The sequence below is a fragment of the Urocitellus parryii genome, chromosome 5 (genome assembly GCF_045843805.1).
Source record: "Urocitellus parryii isolate mUroPar1 chromosome 5, mUroPar1.hap1, whole genome shotgun sequence".
NCBI classification, from domain to species: Eukaryota; Metazoa; Chordata; class Mammalia; order Rodentia; family Sciuridae; genus Urocitellus; species Urocitellus parryii.
In genome coordinates this window covers 7,949,306-7,971,490 of record NC_135535.1, presented here as the reverse complement: position 1 = coordinate 7,971,490, position 22,185 = coordinate 7,949,306, and the positions used below count along the sequence as shown (strand labels likewise).

Here is a 22,185-nt window from a genome sequence, read left to right as displayed (position 1 = left end):
ACGTTTTCAGTCTTAGTCATTGTGCTGCTATAACAAGGTGCCTGAGATTGGCCAATTTATAAGCAACAGATAAATATCTGTTTATTTCCTTATGGTTCTGGAGGCTAGGAAGTATAAGATCAAGGTGACAACAAGTCTACTTTCGGGGCCCATTCTTCATAGATGGTGCCCTCTAGGTGTCTTCACATGGTAGAAGGGACAGAAAGGGCAAGAAAGGAGGAATGCAGGAAAGCAAAAGAGGCCTAACTTCCTTTCTCAAACCCTTTTATAAATCTGCTAATCCCATCTGAGAGCATGGTCCTTGTGATTCTAATCACTTCCCAAAAGACCCTAACCTACCTTCCTACCTTTCTTTCTTTCTTTCTTTTTTTAAATTATAGATGGACACAATACCTTTGTATTTATTTATTAATTCTTATGTGGTGCTGAGGATGAAACCCAGTGCCTCACACATGCTAGGCAAATGCTGTACCGTTGAGCTACAACCCCAGCCCATCTTTTTCTTTTTCTTTTTTTTCCCCAAATGCTGGGGTATACCCAGGACCTCACACATGCCAGGGAAACTCCACCACTGAGCCCAGCCCATCCCTAACATCTTCATTTCACCATACTGGGGATTAACTTTCACTGTGAGTTTTAGAGGACACATTCAACCTGAGCAGTCTTTGTGTTGCTTACTGTAGCATGTGGTGTGCATTCTAATGGGAAGGTTGGGTGCCCCACGGTCATCAGTCAAATATTTCTGAAAGCAGTAATTTTTCCTCTTCAAGAAATCTGTATTCTGCCTACTTAGTCACAACCTCAGGTTGACAAAACAAAGGGGAAAGGTGTCTTTTGTTTGAAATCCAGTATTTTGAATGTATGAGGAAACAGCATAGTTGAAATAAGGCTGTTTTCCTTTCATCATCCTTTCTCTTTGCAGGCTTTCATAGAAACCATGTTTGCCAGTAAAGCCCCTGTGGAGGAGGCCTTTCTTTATGCCAAGGTGAGCCTCAGATGGTGGGAAGGTCCTCTTGGAAATGAAAGTCATTGATTTACAGGTGACATTCAGTAGGCTTTCCAGGGAGTAATAGCATGTCCTTGGGGAGGATTTGGTTCTAAATGTTGTTGGTAATTTATTAGATGAATGCAGTGCTACAATTAAAGAAGAAAAATGCAAAGCAGAACAGATGAAGGAAAACAGTGTAAGATGAGAAAAATAATACTGTTTTGGTAAACATGAAGGAAGAAGGGTCTGAGGTAGCATGTGGGTGGTAGCAGATAGATACCTCAAGTCTACATCTCCACCCAGAGCGTAGTGAAATTGACAGAATTTACCAGTCACCCAGATCCTTTTTCACTTACCAAAAACATTTAGAGTGGTAGCTATTTGAAAGGTTGAAATTAGTAGTTTTAGAGCTGTTGTTAAAAATATAAGCCATATTTGTTGTTTAGCTAAATAAGAATAAACAAATAGTAACCTTATCCAATGGGTCTCTGGCTCACTATTCTTCATAGGTCTTCTCTGTCCTCTTCTGGACTTAATTTGAAAATCATGAGAAATTTAGAAAACACTCAGAAGAAAAGAATAGATTCAATAGTAAGTTTGAATAACAGGATTGATGAGAATTAAAGGGTACGTATAGAATAGATTATAGTACACGGGGTGAGAATCTAAGACTAAAAGCATGAAAAGTTTGGTTAGATTCCCAGTAATCACCCTCATATAGTAAGCGCAGGTATGGAGGCAGAGGCTGCTGAAGACAGCCTTGGGCTGGGGCAGACCTACAGAGCTCATCCACAATTCTTACCATGTTGTTTTCCAGTTTGAATTTGAATGCCGGGCTCGTGGTGCAGACATCTTAGCCTACCCACCTGTGGTTGCTGGTGGTAATCGGTCGAACACTTTGCACTATGTGAAGAATAATCAACTCATCAAGGTACATAAAATGCCCCCAGTGCTTCTCCCATGAGGTCCAGATGGCCTAGTAGAAAATGCAGTAACCTTCCACTTCCACCAACTGCATTTTAAAAGGCTTTTTATTGTTTAAAAGATGATTTTTACAGACATTATCTCATTTGTCCTTGAATTATCCTTGTTAGATGGGAGCAACTATTAACATGTTTGCATGATAGATAAGGAAAATAAACTTTTAAAAACTTAGCAACTCCGGGCTGGGGCTGGGGCTGGGGCTGGGGCTGGGGCTCAGCGGTAGAGCGCTCTCCTAGCATGTGCATGGCCCTGGGTTGGATCCTCAGTACCACATAAAAATAAATAAATAAAAACAAAGGTATTATATCCAACTACAACTAAAAAATAAATATTTTTTAAAAACTTAGCAACCCATTAGTAGAGAACCAAGTATTATATTCTAAAGCATCTGCTCATTTCATTTTTTTACACTCCTTATGATGTGGTGACAGCAGTGGGCCAAGCATATTTTGAAGTCAGAAGAATTTTAAGAAAACCTTATTGGCTGTGAGGAAACACATCTTTTATGATTTTCTTCCCATATAACCATACAAGTTAAGAATCATGTATTCTTTTATTAAGTCCACTGCTTGGCAAGGTGTGTTGGAACATTCCTATAATGCCAACTACTGTGGAAGGCTAAGGTAGGAGAATTTTAAGTTTCAGGCCAGCCTGGACAAGTTAGTGAGACTCTGATTTTAAATAAAAAGTGCTGGGGATGTAGCTTAGTGGTAGAAAAAAATTATAAGGTCTGTGATTCCATTTATAAGAAGTTCTGAAATAGCATAATTAATTTATGGTGATAAAAACCAGGTAAGTTGTTGTTTCTGATAGGGGTGACTGGGAAAGAGCACAAGGGTGTGCTTACATCTGTTATGCATTCAACAAAACTCTTTTAACTCCATTTGCTTAAGATCTGTGCAAATTTTATATATATATATATATATATATATATATATATATATATATATATATATATATATATATATATAAAAATTTTGGCTACGTCAGGCATTGTCCATGCCTATAATTCCACAACTTGGGAAATTGAGGGCAGGCAGATAGCAAGTTCAAGGCCAGGCTGGTCAACTTAGTGAGACTGTCTCAAAATTAAAAAGGGCTGTGGATGTAGTTCAGCAGTAGAGTGCCTGCCAAGCATATTCAAGGCCTTGGGTTCAGTCCCCAGTACAATCAATCAGTGCTTTTTGTTGTTGTTACTGGTGATTGAACCCAGGGGTGCTTAAACACTGAACCACATCCCTGGCCCTCTTTTTTTATATTTTTAATTTTTTTTCATTTGTTTTAATTAGTTATATATGACAATAGAATACATTTATGCACTTTGATATATCATACATAAATAGAGTATGATTTCTCATTTTTCTAATTGTACATTATGTAGAATCACATTAGTCATGCAATCATATATGTACATAAGGTAATGATGTCTGTTTGAGTCTACTCTCCTTCCTATTCCCATACCCACTCCCCTCCCTTCACTCCCCTCTGTCTAATCTCCAGCCCTTTTTATTTTGAGACAGGGCCTCAGCCTCCTGAGCTGTTGGGATTATAGGCATGTGCCACCACACCTGGCTAATCAATGCTTTTTAAAATAAAATAAAATGAATATTTTAGATTAGTTAAAAGAGCTTACAATTGTGAGATCACCTTCTTTGACTTTTCTTCCTGCATTCTAGGATGGGGAAATGGTGCTACTGGATGGAGGTTGTGAATTTTCCTGCTATGTGAGTGACATCACCCGTACCTGGCCTGTCAATGGCAGGTAGGGATTTTACAAAGTAACATATCCTGCTGCTTCTTAGCATGAATGGTTTATAGATGTACTTGGAATAAATGACTAAAGAAATAAGCAGGGCTTTTGTAGGTCAGATTACCTGCCTTTGAAGAACTCATGATGTATTCTAAGACTTTTTGTTATTGTTGTTGTTCATCATATAGCAGATTCAGAAGCCTAGAAATACTGTGTTAGCTAACACATACATAACACATACATAACACATAATTTTTTAAAATAAGTTTGTTGGGTTTTTTTCCCTGATTGCAAATGTAGTATTTAGGGTATGGTAGAATAGATTAGTTGTATTAACCTCCCAAGAGTAGTAGTAATGAAATCTGAACAAAATAATAAGACAGCTACTTAAAACCACCAGAGAGCTTCCACAAACAGGAACTATACAAGTATGTCTTTGAAAGAAAATTATAAATGAATAAATTTAGTGGTTAAGGCTTTTTACCTGAGGATTCCCCAACCCACATTGCTTTAGCAACATAAAGCCACAACCTTATTGGTTAAGATGATTGATTTAGATTCTGGCAGAGTATTTAGAAATATGGGAGGAAGTTCTTCAAAAGAAGGAACAACAGAGTGTTCTACATACAAAATATTCAGAAATCCTTGGCTGAGTTGGGGGAAGTCCTCAGGACATTGAGCAAAATACCAGCAGCTAGAAGCTGAATAAACTGAGCAGAAATTTTAGTTGCTTCCCACTGAAAGCAGAGTTTATAATTTGAATCCATCCAAGCTAAAATAATAATAATAATAATAATAATAATCACTCTTGAGGAGAACATAACCCCTAAAGCAACCACAAAAAAAATACTATAAATAGGTATAGCTAAAAAGTCAATGGGGGAATTAAGATAGAATATTAAAACCCATTCTAAAAATAATTTGTTTTGACCCAAAAGAAGACAGGGAAGGAAAAAACAAAAGCAGGCAAACAAAAAGATGAGTGGAAAAAAAAAAAAAACAGCAAAATAACAGAAATAAATCCAACTGTAGTAATGATAGCCAGGCTCAATGCTGTTTAACAGAAAAGCACTGTCAAACATGGAAGACACGAATTTTGAAAATAAAATATCCAAGACAGACATACTATGCAAATATCAGTCCTAAGATAACTGGAATGCTAATGCTTAGTGCAGTGGTGCACAGCTGTAATCCCAGAGACTCAGGAGGCTGAAGCAGGAGGATCACAGGGCTGGGTATATAGTTCAGTCTCTGGGTTCAATCTGCAGTACCAAAAAAAAAAAGGAAAGAAAAGAAAAAAAAAACTAGAATGGTTATATTAATACAGACAAAATAGATTTCAGGACAAAGGAATATTAGTGGAGACAAAGAGGGTCATTTTGATGATGATGAAAGTGTCAGTATGTCAAAGAGATATAACTATTATGAAGGTGTAAGTAGCTAAAACAGAGCTTCAAACTACATGAAGCAAGCTGGATGCACGCCTATAATCCCATCTACTCAGGAGGTTGAGATAGCAAGATCGTAAGTTCAAAGCCAGCCTCAGCAATGGTGAGACACTAAGCAACTCAGTGAGACCCTGTCTCTAAATAAAATGCAAAATAGGCTTGGGAATGTGGCTCAGTGGTTGAGTGCCCCTGAGTTCAATCCCCAGTACCCCAAAAAATAAATAAATAAATGAAGCAAACTAACAGGACTAAAAGGAGAATACATAATCCCACAATTATAGTTGGAAGTATTGACAAATCTTTCTGATTAATCTATAAAACAAGTTACCAAAAGATGAAGATTTTTTTTGTAAAATAATATGTCTAACAACTACAGATGACACATTCTTTTCAAATAGGCATAAAAGAGCATTCACTAAGACCATTTGTAAAGCTGTAAAACCAGTCTCAGTTTCAAAAAGGTGAAGACTTATATAATTAGATTAAAAAATCAACAAAAATATTGTTATAAAAAGATACACACCCATACACACACACTCATATATTTTTTTTAACCAAGGATTGAACCCAGGTGTGCTTTACCACTGAGCTACATTCTCGACCCTTTTTTATTTTTTATTTTGACAACTAAGTTGCTGACGTTGACTTTGAACTTGAGATCCTCCCACCTCAGCATCCCAAACTGCCACTAATATTTTTAAATCTCCAAATAGATGAAAATAAGCGAATGCATTCTAAATAACCTATAGGTCGAAGAAGCAGCAAAAAAAAAAAAATTACAATGTATTTCACATAGAATACTAATAAAACTACTACATATAAAGATGTGGGGGGTGCTGAGGTTGTAGCTCAGCGGTAGAGAGCTCACCTAGCACATGCAAGGCACTGGGTTTGATCCTCAGCACCACATAAAAATAAATAAATAAAAATAAAGGTATTGTGTCCAAATACAACTAAAAATTATTAATAAAAAAATGATGTGTGAGTCCGAGTGCTTCTCATACACCCATAATCCCAGCGGCTTGGGAGGCTGAGGCAGGAGGATCGCAAATTCAAAACCAACCTGAGCAACTTAGTGAGTCCCTAAGAACTTAGCATGACCCTGTCTCAAAATAAGAAAACGTTTTTAAAAAGGCTGGGGATGTGGCTCAGTGTAACGCTTCCCTGGATTCAATCCCTAGTACCAAAAAAAAAGATAAATTGGCAAGGGCCTGGGGCTTTTGGCAAGCAAAAGAGTAGGATATGCCAGGCACAATGACATGAGCCTGAAATCTCAGGAGCTCAGGAGGCTGAAGCAGGAAGATCATGAGTTCAAAGCCAGCCTCAGCAAAAGCAAGGTGCTAAGCAACTCAGTGAGAACCTGTCTTTAAATGTAATACAAAATAGGGCTGGGGATGTGGCTCAGTGGTTGAGTGCCCCTGAGTTCAATCCCTGGTACCAAAAAAAAAAAAAAACTAGGATATAATTTTCATTCAGTGAAGATTTAAAACACACTTGTTAAAGGAATATATACAGATGACTTATACATACTTTAAAGTATTCATCATTGGAGAAATGCACATTAAAGTGCACAATAAGATAACATTACTACTAAAATGGCTAAAATTAAAGACTAACCATACCAACAATTGGCAACAAATTGGCAACAAAGCAATACAACTGAAACTGTGATACCTTGCTTTTGGGTAGCGGTAGTGTATAATGTTTACAACCACTTTGGGGGAAAAACTTGGCAGTTTCTTATGAAGTTAAATAAATGCTGACCCTTTGGCCTAGTAATTCCACTTCTAGGTATTTAGGTATTTACCTCAGAGAAACATGAATATGTCAAAATGAACACAAAATGAACATGGCAGGGGTTGTAGCTCAGTGGCAGAGTGCTTGTCTAGCACATGCAAGGCCCTGGGTTCAATCCTCAGCACAACATAAAAATAAATAAACAAACAAACAAATAAAGATGTTGTGTCCAACTACAACTAAAATATAAATATATGATGGGAGGGGAGGGGAGAGGGGGATAGGAAGAGCAGCAGAATAAAATAGACACTAGTATTGCTGTATGTATATATGTGGCTGTATAACCAATGTGATCCTGCAATCTGTACATGTGGAAAAATGAGAATTCATACCCCATTTGAATCAAATGTATGATATGTCAAGATCATTGTATTGTCATGAGCAACTAATAAAATATATAAAGAAAGAAATACTCATTTAGTTCTTTTGCCCAATTTATTGATTTTATTTTATTTGGCATTAGGTTTTTTGAGTTCTTTATGTATTCTGGATATTAATACCTGTCCAAGAAATAATTGGTAAAGATTTTCTCCCATTCTTCAGGTTCTATCTTCATTCTCGTTTCCTTTGCAGAAGCTTTTTGATTTAATGCCATCCTACTTACTGATTCTTGGTTTTATTTCTTAATCTTTAGGGGTCTTATTAAGAAAGTCAGTGCCTGTGTCTATATGTTCCAATGTTTAACCCTGTGTTTTCTAGCAGTTACAAAGTTTCTCATCTAATTCCTAAGCCTAAGCCTTTGATCCTCTTGAGTTGACTTTTGTGCAGAGTAGCAAATAGGGATCTAGTTTTATTCTTGTAAGTATGGCTATATTCAGTTTTCCAGCTCAATGTGGGTTTTGTTGTTGTTGTTGTTGTTGTTGTTGTTGTTTTGGTACCAGGGATTGAAGGCAGGGGCCCTTAAACATGGAGTCACATCCCCAGCCCCCTTTATATATATATAAAATATATTTTTTTAAGAGAGAGAGAGATAATTTTAATATTTATTTTTTAGTTTTTGGCGCACACAACATCTTTGTTTGTATGTGGTGCTGGAGATCGAACCCGGGCCACACGCATGCCAGGAGAGCGTGCTACCGTTGAGCAACATCCCCAGCCCCCCTTTTTATATTTTATTAGAGATAGAGTCTCACTGAGTTGCTTAGGGCCTTGCTAAGTTGCTGAATCTGGGTTTGAACTTGCAATCCTCCTGCCGCAGCCTCCTGAGTCACTAGGATTACAGGCGTGCACCATTGCACCCAGCCAATATGGTGTTTTGATGTAGTTGAGAGATGCAGTCACATGGGTCATGTAGAGCTGCTGCCATTGTAACATAGCAGACTGTTTACATTCAGCTGTGTGTGTGTGTGTGTGTGTGTGTGTGTGTGTGTGTGTGTGTGTGCAGTACTGGGGATTTAGCCCAGGATTGCTGTACCACTGAGCTACATCCCCAGGCTTTTTTATTTTATTTTGAGGCAGGGTCTCACTAAATTGCCCAGGTTGGCCTCAAACTTGCAATCCTCTGCCTCAGCCTTCTGAGTAGCTGGGATTGGTGTGCACCACAATGCCTGGCTTACAGTCAACTTTTTTTTTTTAATGAATTTAACCTTAGCATTTTATTATTATTATTTTTAAAAGAGAGAGAGAGAGAGAATTTCAGTATTTATTTTTCAGTTTTTCGGTGGACACAACATCTTTGTTTGTATGTGGTGCTGAGAATCAAACCCGGGCCGCACACATGCCAGGCGAGCGCGATACCACTTGAGCCACATCCCCAGTCCCCTTAGCATTTTATTATCTTCATAATAAAACAATGAAGCTTAGAACTGGATCACTTGGTCCTTGCTCTTTTAATCTCCTCCCAGTTCAAAATGCTTGCATCTCTTAAAAACCAGCATTCTCTTAGATCTGCTTTTAGGCTCAACACACTCAAGCCTCAGCACAATCTTTGTAGTTTTAGGCTTTTTCCTGAAAAATCACCTTAGTCTGCCCCCCCCCACAGCCACTCTGTTTCCTGTCACAATGCCACTTTCCCTGTGCATATAGAGAATCCTTGCCCCTCTTGTACTGTGTCACTTTATGAAGTTACTATTTGCCACACTTGTCATAGAAAGTGTGACAGGTTTTAGGAATGTTCACCAGGAGGCTGGGGCTGAGGCATAAGGATCACCTGAGTCCAGCAGTTCAAGACTATTCTAGTCAATATTAGCAATATCTAGTCCAAAAAGAAATAAAATTTAAACATTTAAATGAAATAATGATAAATAAATGTATGATATGTAACAGTCCAGTAACAGTCATTTATTAGCATTAGTCAGTATTACATATATTCAGTATTACAATACTGAACATAATTGTATGTGCTATATTTTTAGACAATTGGCAGCACAGTAGGTTTGTTTATTCTATAATCACTACACATGAGAAATGTATTCCACTGGCATTTTGATGGCTGTGATGGCACCTAGGCAGTGGGAATTTTCAGCTCTGTTATCATCTTATGAGACCACTCTTACATATATAGTTGATCATTGACCAAATGGCACTCATGACTGTGCATAGATGTTTATGTATATAAAGGTAGGTAGAATTTAAAGAATTGACTCATGCAGTTGAGGGTCTGGCATGTCTGAATTTTGTAGATCAGGTAGCAGGCCAGAAACTCAAGGAGGAGTTGATGATGTGGCCTTGAGTCCAAAACCTATAGAACAGACAGACTAGAAATTCAGGCAGGATTTACAATACAGTTTTGAGACAGAATTCCTTCTCTAGGTCTGGCATTTGAGTTTGTTTATTGTAGGCTACCTTTTGGTCCATGTTTTTTCCATCCAACCATCCAAACTGTTAGAGCTTTTCTGCCCCCTTAAACTACAACATTGAATCCAGAATCTCTTGCTTAGTGAAATCATAACAATAAATTCAGCCTGATCCAATTCTGTGTTCCTTCTGCCATTATCCCACACTGTAAATATCCATCCTCATACATAGTCCCAGATTTTTGTCTGTATATATTGAAAAACTCATGCAGTTCTTTTTAGAGTATTATATATCTCCTCATAGATCACACTTTTCTTTTTTTTTTTTTTTTGGTAGTTGTAGATGGACAGAATTCCTTTATTTTATTTGTTTATTTTTATATGGTGCTAAGGATTGAACTCAGTGCCTCACACACGATAGCCCCAGCTCCAGTGGATCACGCTTTGTACCTAACCTTTCAGAGAGTGTTGGGACTCAAGTCTGGTTTAGGTATAGAAGCAACCAAGGCAATTACTCAGTGGAGGTACCTGTGGGTTCTCAGACAGAGGTAGAAGGAAGACTCAGCAGAATTTGGGAGTTCATTGTCCCCACGTTCATGAGTATTGATTTATTCATTTGTCAAAATCATCATCTCAGATTGTACATTTCAGGGTATGTAAATTTTAACCAGGAGCTACTCTGTATTCCAGTAATCCCAGCTACTTCAGAATCTAAGGTAGGAGAATCACTTGAGACCAGGAGTTCAAGGCCACCCTTAGCAACATAGCAAATAAGATTCTGTCTCCAAAAAGATCGTGCACCATGATCAAGTAGGATTCATCCCTGGGATGCAAGGCTGGTTCAATATACGGAAATCAATAAACGTTATTCACCACATCAATAGACTTAAAGATAAGAACCATATGATCATCTCGATAGACGCAGAAAAAGCATTCGACAAAGTACAGCATCCCTTTATGTTTAAAACACTAGAAAAACTAGGGATAACAGGAACTTACCTCAACATTGTAAAAGCTATATATGCTAAGCCTCAGGCTAGCATCATTCTAAATGGAGAAAAACTGAAGGCATTCCCTCTAAAATCTGGAACAAGACAGGGATGCCCTCTCTCACCACTTCTGTTCAATATAGTTCTTGAAATACTAGCCAGAGCAATTAGACAGACAAAAGAAATTAAAGGCATTAAGATAGGAAAAGAAGAACTTAAATTATCACTATTTGCGGATGATATGATCCTATACCTAGAAGACACAAAGGGGTCTACAAAGAAACTACTACAGCTAATAAATGAATTCAGCAAAGTTGGCAGGATATAAAATCAACACGCATAAATCAAAGGTATTCCTGTATATCAGCGACAAATCTTGTAGGAATGAGGAAATGAAGAAAACCACCCCATTCACAGTATCCTCAAAAAAAAATGGAAATGAGGAAAACCACCCCATTCACAGTATCCTCAAAAAATAAAATAAAATACTTGGGAATCAACCTAACAAAAGAGGTGAAAGATTTATACAATGAAAACTACAGAACCCTAAAGAGAGAAATAGAAGAAGATCTTAGAAGATGGAAAAATATACCCTGTTCATGGATAGGCAGAACTAACATCATCAAAATGGCGATATTACCAAAAGTTCTCTATAGGTTCAATGCAATGCCAATCAAAATCCCAACAGCATTTCTTGTAGAAATAGATAAAGCAATCATGAAATTCATATGGAAAAATAAAAGACCCAGAATAGCAAAAGCAATTCTAAGCAGGAAGTGTGAATCAGGAGGTACAGCGATACCAGATTTCAAACTGTACTACAGAGCAATAGTTGGCTGGGCATGTGGCTCAAGCGGTAGCGCGCTCGCCTGGCATGCGTGCGGCCCGGGTTCGATCCTCAGCACCACAAACAAACAAAGGTGTTGTGTCCGCCGAGAACTAAAAATAAATAAATATTTAAAAAAAAAAAAAAAAAGAGAGTCTCCTCTACAGAGCAATAGTAACAAAAACAGCATGGTACTGGTACCAAAACAGGCGGGTGGACCAATGGTATAGAATAGAGGACACAGAAACCAATCCACAAAATTACAACTATCTTATATTCGATAAAGGGGCTAAAAGCATGCAATGGAGGAAGGATAGCATCTTCAACAAATGGTGCTGGGAAAACTGGAAATCCATATGCAACAAAATGAAACTGAATCCCTTTCTCTCACCATGCACAAAAGTTAACTCAAAATGGATCAAGGAGCTTGATATCAAATCAGAGACTCTGCGTCTGATAGAAGAAAAAGTTGGCTCTGATCTACATATTATGGGGTCGGGCTCCAAATTCCTTAATAGGACACCCATAGCACAAGAGTTAAAAACAAGAATCAACAAATGGGACTTACTCAAACTAAAAAGTTCTTTCTCAGCAAGAGAAACAATAAGAGAGGTAAATAGGGAGCCTACATCCTGGGAACAAATTTTTACTCCTCACACTTCAGATAGAGCCTTAATATCCAGAGTATACAAAGAACTCAAAAAATTAAGCAATAAGAAAACAAATAACCCAATCCACAAATGGGCCAAGGACTCAACAGACACTTCTCAGAGGAGGATATATAATCAACAAGTACATGAAAAAATGCTTACCATCTCTAGCAGTCAGAGAAATGCAAATCAAAACCACCCTAAGATACCATCTCACTCTAGTAAGATTGGCAGCCATTATGAAGTCAAACAACTACAAGTGCTGGCGAGGATGTGGGGAAAGGGGTACACTTGTACACTGCTGGTGGGACTGCAAATTGGTACGGCCAATTTGGAAAGCAGTATGGAGATTCCTGGGAAAGCTGGGAATGGAATCACCATTTGACCTAGCTATTGCCCTTCTCGGACTATTCCCTGAAGACCTTAAAAGAGCGTACTATAAGGATACTGCTACATCGATGTTCATAGCAGCACAATTCACAATAGCTAGACTGTGGAACCAACTTAGATGCCCTTCAATAGATGAATGGATTAAAAATGTGGCATTTTTAATGTGGCATTAATGGAGTATTACTCAGCACTAAAAAATGACAAAATCATGGAATTTACAGGGAAATGGATGGCATTAGAGCAGATTATGTTAAGTGAAGCTAGCCAATCCCTAAAAAACAAATGCCAAATGTCTTCTTTGATATAAGGAGAGCAACTAAAAACAGAGCAGGGAGGAAGAGCATGAGAAAAAGATTAACATTAAACAGGGATGAGAGGTGGGAGGGAAAGGGAGAGAGAAGGGAAATTGCATGGAAATGGAAGGAGACCCTCATTGTTATACAAAATTACATATAAGAGGATGTGACGGGAAAGGGAAAAAATCAAGGGACAGAAATGAATTACAGCAGATGGGGTAGAGAGAGAAGATGGGAGGGGAGGGGAGGGGGGATAGTAGAGGATAGGAAAGATAGCAGAATACAACAGTCACTAGTATGGCAATATGTAAAAATGTGGATGTGTAACCAATGTGATTCTGCAATCTGTATATGGGGTAAAAATGGGAGTTCATAACCCACTTGAATCAAATGTATGAAATATGATATGTCAAGAGCTATGTAATGGGGCTGGGGATGTGGCTCAAGCGGTAGCGCGCTCGCCTAGCATGCGTGCGGCCCGGGTTCGATCCTCAGCAGCACCACATACCAACAAAGATGTTGTGTCCGCCAAGAACTAAGAAAATAAATAAATGTTAAAATTCTCTCTCCCTCCCTCTCTCTCTCTGTCCCCCTCTCTCTCTCACTCTCTCTAAAAAAAAAAAAAAAAAAAAAAGAGCTATGTAATGTTTTAAACAACCAATAAAAAAAAGATATTCAGCTAAAAAAAATTATTTAGTGGCACACTCCTATAATCTCAGCAACTTCAGAGATTAAAGCAAGAGAATCATGAGTTTGAGGCCACCCTGGGCAACTTAGCAAGACTCATCTCAAAATAAAAAGAACTGGGGATGTAGCTCAGTGATAAAGTACCCTTGGGTTCAATCCCCAGTAAATATAAAATAAATAAAATAGTACTTTGTGGGATGAGGTCAGAGTGCATTTATAGATGACATAATTATAAAAATATTGATAATGGCTGAGCCTAGAGGGTACATAGGTGTTCATTTATATTACTATATTGTTATATTTAATCATTATATTAGAGTTCATCAAATTATGCAGTTATACCCTACAAATATTACAAAAACAAATATCTTTGTATATTCAACTTTTTTGAATTTCAATTACTTTCTAAGGATGGGTTCTTTAAGCAGAATCAAAAGTTCAATTTATTTTTAAGGCTTTTTTTTAATATTTATTTTCTAGTTGTAGTTGGACACAATACCTTTATTTCACTTATTATTTTTATGTGGTGCTGAGGATCAAACCCAGGGTCTTGTACATGTGAGTGAGTGCTCTACCACTGAGCCACAACCCTAGCGCTCTTTAAGGCCTTTGATTTAATTGACTATACTAATTTACACTCCCATCAAGAGCATATGAGAATACATATATTACCTCAGCTCATTAATAAGCACCTAGTAACCATCTGAAGGAGAGGCTGTGTTGCTGCCCCAGCTTGAAGGAGTGTCACTCTCCTACTGAGCACCTAGGGTATGGTCAGGGTTCTCTTAGTAATGGTGTTTCAGTAGTTACCAAGTATCAACAATGCCTCAGCAACAGCAGCCTAGAATTCCTCTAATCGAACAGAAGCAAAGTTCTTGCAATATCTGATTATTCTGAATTTAAGGTCTTTTACTTTCCTGTTCATAGGTTCACCGCAGCTCAGGCAGAACTCTATGAAGCTGTTCTAGAGATCCAGAGGGCTTGTCTGTCCCTCTGCTCCCCTGGGACAAGCTTGGAGAATATCTACAGCATGATGTTGACGCTAACAGGACAGAAACTTAAAGAGTTGGGGATCATGAAGAACAGCAAAGAAAATGCTTTCAAGGTACTTCCCTTCTCTTGACCCCAGTTCTCAAGAATGCCAACATGCTGCTCTATTTTACCCTATATAAAGCTAAGTAGACACTTATAATCCTACTAACTCAGGAGGCTGAGGCAAACAGATTGTGAGATTTAGTGAAACCCTGTCTCAACTTTTCAATGGTTGAGGATGTGGCTCAGTAAGAGTGCTAACATACTTGAGGCCCTGGGTTCAATCCCCATTACCACCAAAAAAGAAAGAAAGAAAGAAAAGATCTTTGTATTCTTTATCTGTAGAAAGGATTTGGCTTTAACATTGGTTGAAACAAAAGGAATCAGTACTTAACATCTTCCAGAAGATGGCAGCACATTCTGATTCTTGACTTACTGTGTGACCAGCTCAATATTCAGAAAACAAAATGAAGTCTGGTTCATAATGGATAGGAAAGGACATTAAAAAGAAGAGAAGTTAACTCTCAATCCTTTTGTGATGATTCTGAAGGTCAGAGGAGAGAATGTTTGTTGTTTGAGTGACATTGTTGAGATTTTAACACTATGTTCAAAAGCCTGTCTTTAATAAATTTTATCTGCTCCCAAAATGTAATGATGTCTAAAAATGTAAAACCTCAGCTTTAAGTGGTCAAGCCAGATAGAACATTAAGCATCTTTCATCTCTAAGTTCAGGCTGCTCTAATCGAACAGAAGCAAAGAAGAGAATAGAAAAGAATAGAAATAGAAAAGAAGCTATAAAGCCAGGTATGCTGGTACACACCTGTAATCCCAGACACTCTGGAGGCTTAGGCAGGAGGATTGAAAGTTCAAGGCTAGCCTCAGCAACTTAACTAGACCCTGTCTCAAAATAAAATTTTTAAAGAGGGCGAGGGATGTAGTTCAGTGTTAGAGTGCTTGCCTAGTATGCTCAAGGCTCTGGGTTCAATCCCCAGTACTGCAAAAGAGAGAAGAAAAGAAACTATTGGGGCTGGGTTATGTTCAGCAGTAGAACGCTTGCCTAGCACCTGGGAGAGGCTGGGTTCGATTCTCAGCACCACATAAAAATAAATAAAATAAAGATAGTGTGTCCAACTACAACTAAAAAAAAAAATATTAAAAAAAAAGAAGCTATAAATTTTCTGTTATTTAGGCTTACACTTCTTTAATTAACTGATAGAAATATCCAAGCTAGTGAATGCCTAATAATTATACCTACTCCACAGGTTGCTGTAACCTACTTAGGGTGTCCAGAGTAGGCTTCCTGAGAGAGATGTGAGAATATTGAAAAGATAAGGATCCTAATATGGTCATCTTCCCTTAACCAAGGAAAGAGATTTTCATTTGTCATAGTCATTACTGGGATTCCCCAAGTCAGCAAGTGTGTAGTAGATTTTTAGTGAGATGGAAATGTGGATTTAGTGTCATTGGCAGAATTGCATATAAGCAGAAGCTAGGCACATGTTAGTTACATTCCCCAGACCCATTATCAGGCCTCTTAAGCAATAGCCCAAGGACAGGTTAGGCATAAGTAGCAGAACCATTGGGAAAGTATTAATGCAAATCTCACTGATTTAAACATGCCCAACTTGCCCCTTAAGAGATCCTTGCTCTAATAAAACTGTGGTTATTATCTCTTCTAGTCTGCTCGAAAATACTGCCCTCACCATGTAGGCCATTACCTTGGGATGGATGTCCATGATACTCCAGACATGCCCCGTTCTCTCCCTCTGCAGCCGGGTATGGTGATTACAATTGAACCAGGTGAGGAGCTCGGTCCTTTCAGGACAAATAATACTGTGATTGTTTGTTTTTACCTGAACCAACATAATTAATTATATTAAAAGAGGGGACAGGAGGGACAGGGTGGATCTCTCCAGTGCAGTGGTGACTTCATTTTAGATTTATCTTTAACTTTCTTATTTAACATCACACAATTCGTTTAATTTCTTTTACCTTTTTTTTCACATAATTTGTTTAATTTTACTTCTCCAATAAACATCAGATGGTGAATGCTTCCTATAAGCAGATATTAAAAAATAAATCTGTTTTTAATTCTGCCTTTGCCAGAGCCAATTTGTGCTATTCTCCCAGTTGTTAGTAGTGGACTGCTCAAACTTCCAAAACCCAGTGAGTGTAGGCAGAGAGACCTACAGACTCTCCATGTTCAAATGCAACATCCCTGCAAGCTACAGTGAACTATCCAGCATTATCCTACTGCTTAGTCTCCAACTCCTTTCTTATAAGCTTCAGTCAAATAGGTTTCCTGATTGAAGTGATACCAGGTGTCAGACAGAATGCAAAAGAGAAATGGTGTGGAAGATTAATGTTCCAAGAGTTAATTTTTTTATTTTTTAAATTAATTAGTTAATTATTTATTTTAAGTAAATAATAGTGCTGGGGATCAAATCTAGGGCCTCATGCATGCTAAGTAAACACTATATTACTGAGTTCCATACCTAGACCCCCAAGAGTTAATTTGTAAAAACAGACACTGTTTTCATGGTGAAAAGAAGATCATAACTTTAGATTAAATGTTTTAACCTCTAAATTATAGAAATTATTGCTTGGAAATATATTTCATACCACCCTTTGAACCCAGTTGTTTGTTGTTCTGGTCTTAGATGTTCTTTAGTCTAATTAGTCTAATCTTGTTAGTAAATGGGTACACATGGATTCTTCCTTAGATTTTTTTGAATCCTCTTTTTATTTTTTTTATTTTTTGTACCAGGGATTGAACCCAGGGGCCTTTAACCACTGAGCCACATCTCCAGCCCTTTTCACATTTTATTTAGAGACAGCATCTTGCTGAGTTGCTTAGGGCCTCGGAAAATTGCTGCAGCTGACCTTGAACTCAAAATCCTCCTGCCTCAGCCTCATGAGCCACTGGGATTACAGGCTTGCACCACTGTGCCTGGGGGGGAAAAAACTTTAATGACTATACAACAGTTTCTGCTTGTTAAGGCTAATAATCACTAAATAAATATTTAAATGCAATTTAAACACATTTAATATATATTTTATCTTTATTTTAGCCACATGCCCTTTTCCAGAGGAGCATTAGGCAAAGGGAGTGTACATATATAATCTGCTAGTTCCCAGCATGTATAGACATATTCATAAGTTAAGTAACTAACTTTAGTGTCCTATGTGAGCTAGTAGACTATGAGGGAATCATGATCAACATTGTCATGTAGAGCCTGTAGACTAATACACAAGATGACTGTAATGATAATAATTCTAGTAATGATTATATCCCATATTATTGATGATTATGTGCCAGGCGCTGTTAAATGTGTTGTCTCATTTAATCCTCATAACTCTGATAGGCTTAAGATACAGACACAGATAAAGAATTATAACTCATATTAACTTGCCCAGGATCACCCAGTTACTGCCATGTTGAACAATGCACTCTTCTCTCTTCTTCTCAGGCATTTATATTCCAGAGGATGACAGAGATGCTCCAGAGAAGTTTCGAGGTCTTGGTGTGCGAATCGAGGATGATATAGTGGTGACTCGGGACTCCCCTCTCATCCTTTCTGCAGATTGTCCCAAAGAGATAAATGACATTGAGCAGATCTGCAGCAGAACCTCATGACCCCCATTGCAACTCAGATGCATCTCAGGTTCAAAACAGGCATGCAGGCATCCCTGCATTTGTGCATTCTGAGTCTCCATGCATATTTATGCACATGTTTTATTTGGGAGTGCAGCAGCTATATATGATGTGTGTAATCATTACATGGGCTTTTCTAAGTAGATGGAAAAATAGAAAAGTGAATTTTGGAATGATTTCTCACTGTGACTTTAGTAACATTAATTCTGTAGAATTAATGATCCAAACAAGTTTAATTTTTAAATGTAAAATAAGGTCTTGGTTATATATGTCATTTCATTCCAATTAACACATTTAAACATAGGGAAAATTCTCTTCTCTCTAGGTCCTTTCTTTTCTTTACTTTCACTGATGTCATAAGATATATGATGCCTGTATTTTGAACTAATCACCAGGGTCTCTGCCTGTGCTGAGAACTACATGTCAGTGACTTTAGATGGCCAGCACGTACCTTTCATAACTCCTGCCTCCATATTCCATATTCTGCTTATGTACTGGAGCCACATGAACTTGCAGGGTCACTGGCATCCTTTCCATTCAGCCACAGTCCAGATTCAGCAACATGAGCTATTCAACAAAATAGTTTTGAATCTTTCTTGCTATTTGATTCCTGAGCCCTAGAAAGTGTTTAGATTTTTCATAAGGAAGAAAACGGAACAGAAAGAAAAGAATATGTATGTCTCTTACAGATCCAGACTTCCAACTATTTGTTCTCTTCAATTTAAAAATGATTCCTTTCCCAGGCATCCCTGATTCCTTTATAAGTTTTTTGTTGTTGTTGTTATTGTTATTGGTTTTGAGATAAGTTGTTTACCTAGGCTGGTCTTAAACTTTAGGGCTTAAGTGATCCTCCCATCTCAGCCTCCAGAGTTGCTGGCATGCCACTGTACCTGGCTACTTCACAGTTTATTTACTTTGTTTTTTCTTTTTCTTCCCACCTCTCCTCCCAGTACTAGAACCTAGCGCCTCACATATACTAGGCAAGCACTCTACCTACCACTGAGCTGTATCCCCACATCTTTTAAATTTTGAGACAGGATCTTACTCAGTTACCCAGGCTGGCTTAGAACTTTGTAATCTTCCTGGCCCTGGCCCAGCCTTTGCCTACCTGGGATTACATTTAAGTCCTACCATACCTGCCACCACACCAGGTAATGCACTGACCTCATAAGTCACTCTTGAAATTACTGCACTGGCCAAAAGCAGATCCCCCCCTTACCCTGTTAAAGTCAAAATAATGGCATTCAGTTTTCAGAGAAATAACCCTTCTATTCTGTGATTTCCTCTAGCTCTGATTAAATATTTTAATCAATACAACAACTCAGTCTGTATAATGAACAGAGCTAAATTACTAAAGATGGTTTATTCAGAAGTCTTCTTTCTAAGGACCAGTGCATTCACCTCCTTTAAACCCAATATACAAAACATAATGGTTCAAGGGTTTGTGGTTTTCTTTTTTTCATATTTGTGTTAAGGAAGCTCAAGGCTAAGGGATTAGTAATCTAGTGCTAGAAGTTTGCCCATAGTACGTACTGAGCCAAAAACAGACAAAAGAAAAAGATAATGTTACAACAAAAGTGATAGAGATCACATTCTGACAGATAGTTCTCATCCACAAGTGCCTGGCTCTGGTAATGTTAGTTAAGTGGCTAAGGGAATGGAGGCTGCACCAGTGGAGGCTATATCCCCATTCCTGCCCTCCCACCTTCTTCCAATTCTCAGTCTGTGCTGCTTTCTAACAGAAAGGGAGGGGCATAAAACCACTCTGGCTTTTCATTCACCTAGCCTTTGTACTTTTTTTTTTTTTTTTTTTTGTAGTTGCAGATGGACAGAATGCCTTTATTTTATTTGTTTATTTTTATGTGGTGCTGAGGATCGAACCCAGTACCTCACAAATGCAAGCACTCTGCCACTGAGCTACAGCCCCAACCCTCCTTTATTCTTTTTAAATCCTGGAATACAGAATTTCCTTTTCTTCCCGTAACTCGTTTTCTGTGGTCTTCACCTGGACATCATGCAGAAAAGTTCTACAGGAGTACTGGTGTCTATAGTCCCTGCGCCAGGTTCATCCTCCTTTGAATTAACCATATAGTCCCTGCGCCAGGTACATTGTCCTTTGAATTAACCAGATTAACCATAGTAGCTAAGCGTTTGAGTCAGACTATTAGAACATAATGAAGATCTCATAGCTGTCTAATATATATTAGGATTTGTTGAACAGGTAATTTTTCACAGTGCAGAGATCTTATTCGTTCTTAGCCATGCCACAGACATACCCCATATTTTTCTCCAGTCAAAAGTATAATAATCAAATATTTCACATATACTACCAGGCTTTCCTACTGAGAACTTTTATTTAAAATTTAAAAATGAAAAGAAAAAAACCTTCTCCAGATATTGTCACTGGAATTTTTCCCCTGCATTTAGATATGTGGTTGTATCATCAATTATACCATCTAAATGAAAGAAGCATATCTGGATAGGCAGTGTCACATGCTTTTATGAATTTATTTCAGAAATTGCTCTTCTTCTCGGGAAACTAGAAGTTTTTTAAATTAGAGACACAACAGTAGGAATACTCAAATTACAGATTCACTTCTTATCTTGACATGATGAAGCACGCCTGTAATCCCAGTAATTTGAGAGGCTGAGGCAGGAAGATCACAAGCTGGAGACCAGCCCCAGCAATTTAACTAGACCCTGTCTCAAAAAATGTATATAAAGCTGGGCGCAGTTGACATATCTAAAATCCCAGAAATTTGTGAGGCTGAGACAGGAAGATTTCAAGTTCAAGACCAGCTTCCGTAACTTAGCAAGACCCTATCACAAAATAAAAATAAAAAGGTCTGGGATGTGGCTCAGGGGTTAAGTGCTTCTGGGTTCAATCCCCAGTACCAAAAAAAAAAAAAAAAAAAAAAAAAAAGCACCTCTTCTAGTCACAGTCTCCAAATTCAGAAGGTGTGCCTTTGATGGTGGCTTAAAATGTACATTTTATACACCCTTTCTAGAGCATTCATAGTCTTTTCTCTCCTTTTTTTCTCTCTTGTTTTTTCTTTCTTTTCTTTGCAGTGCTGAGGATAGAACCTAGGTCAGTGTATCTCATTAAAACAAATTTAGCTGCTATGTATTTCCAGATATTTATAATGCACACCCTCTTCAGATTTGTTATTAATAAGGAGACTGTAGCTGTGAAACACGGGTGCTGCCTCTCCCTTCACCTGTGCCCCTCAGATCACAGTGACACTGAGAGAACCCTCCCACCAGTCTATCCATCTAGTGATCTCAGGGTCCTGTGTAACAACATTTCGATAACCTACCCCTAAAAGTGTTGTAATTCAAGTTGGAACCCATCTGCCATCCTTCAGCTAGTATGACAGTGTTACTTATTTGTGTGTTAGAAATTGAATGAGGGCCTAAGATGGTGGCACTATAAAGGACCCCATATGGAAAGTGTTTTATTTTTTTTAATACTTTTTTAGTTGTAGATGGACACAGTACCTTTATTTTGTTTATATGGTGCCAGGATCGAACCCAGTGCCTCACGCATGCTTGGCAAGTGCTCTACCACTGAGCTATAACCCTGGCCCTGGTTAACTTTTTTTTAAATTTTAGTTTCCTCAAGCTGGATCCATAACCCAAACCTTAAGCAGGAGGGGTAAGTTTTAAGCCCCAAAACTTACTTTAAGCTGAAGCATTTTTCATATTCTAGGAGTCATAAAAAGGTGAAGGTCATCACATTCTAACATTGTGGCAGAATTCCATAGTCAAACCACACCGGTCTGGTTAATCTTGTCTCTTCCTATGTGTCACTGAGGAACTTGGAATATCATCTCTGCTGTTCAGGTCATAGTCCCTACTGGACCCAAGGCCTCTTGGGTATACCGTCTTTGTTAGTATTAATGCTTTGTATGACTTCTGTGCAATTATATAAGTTCAGTTTGGACAAAATGCTGTTACT

The 22,185-nt window shown here is 38.1% G+C and overlaps 1 protein-coding gene and 1 pseudogene across 3 annotated transcripts in view; one reads left to right on the top strand and one right to left on the bottom strand.

Annotated features, from left to right (window-relative positions):
* The window catches only part of Xpnpep3 (X-prolyl aminopeptidase 3), a 57,228-nt gene extending 37,472 nt beyond the window's left edge, over positions 1–19,756 (top strand). For all 3 annotated transcript variants that reach the window (XM_026405914.2, XM_026405915.2, XM_026405916.2), the window contains 6 exons: positions 923–985; positions 1,806–1,919; positions 3,649–3,734; positions 14,468–14,645; positions 16,252–16,372; positions 18,043–19,756. In XM_026405914.2, the coding sequence (XP_026261699.2) occupies positions 923–985; positions 1,806–1,919; positions 3,649–3,734; positions 14,468–14,645; positions 16,252–16,372; positions 18,043–18,209 (729 nt within the window). In that variant the 3' untranslated portion in view covers positions 18,210–19,756. The remainder of the gene's footprint in view (positions 1–922; positions 986–1,805; positions 1,920–3,648; positions 3,735–14,467; positions 14,646–16,251; positions 16,373–18,042) is intronic.
* LOC113194706 (large ribosomal subunit protein eL42-like) lies at positions 8,767–9,774 on the bottom strand (annotated as a pseudogene).
* Positions 19,757–22,185: the final 2,429 nt, after the last annotated feature.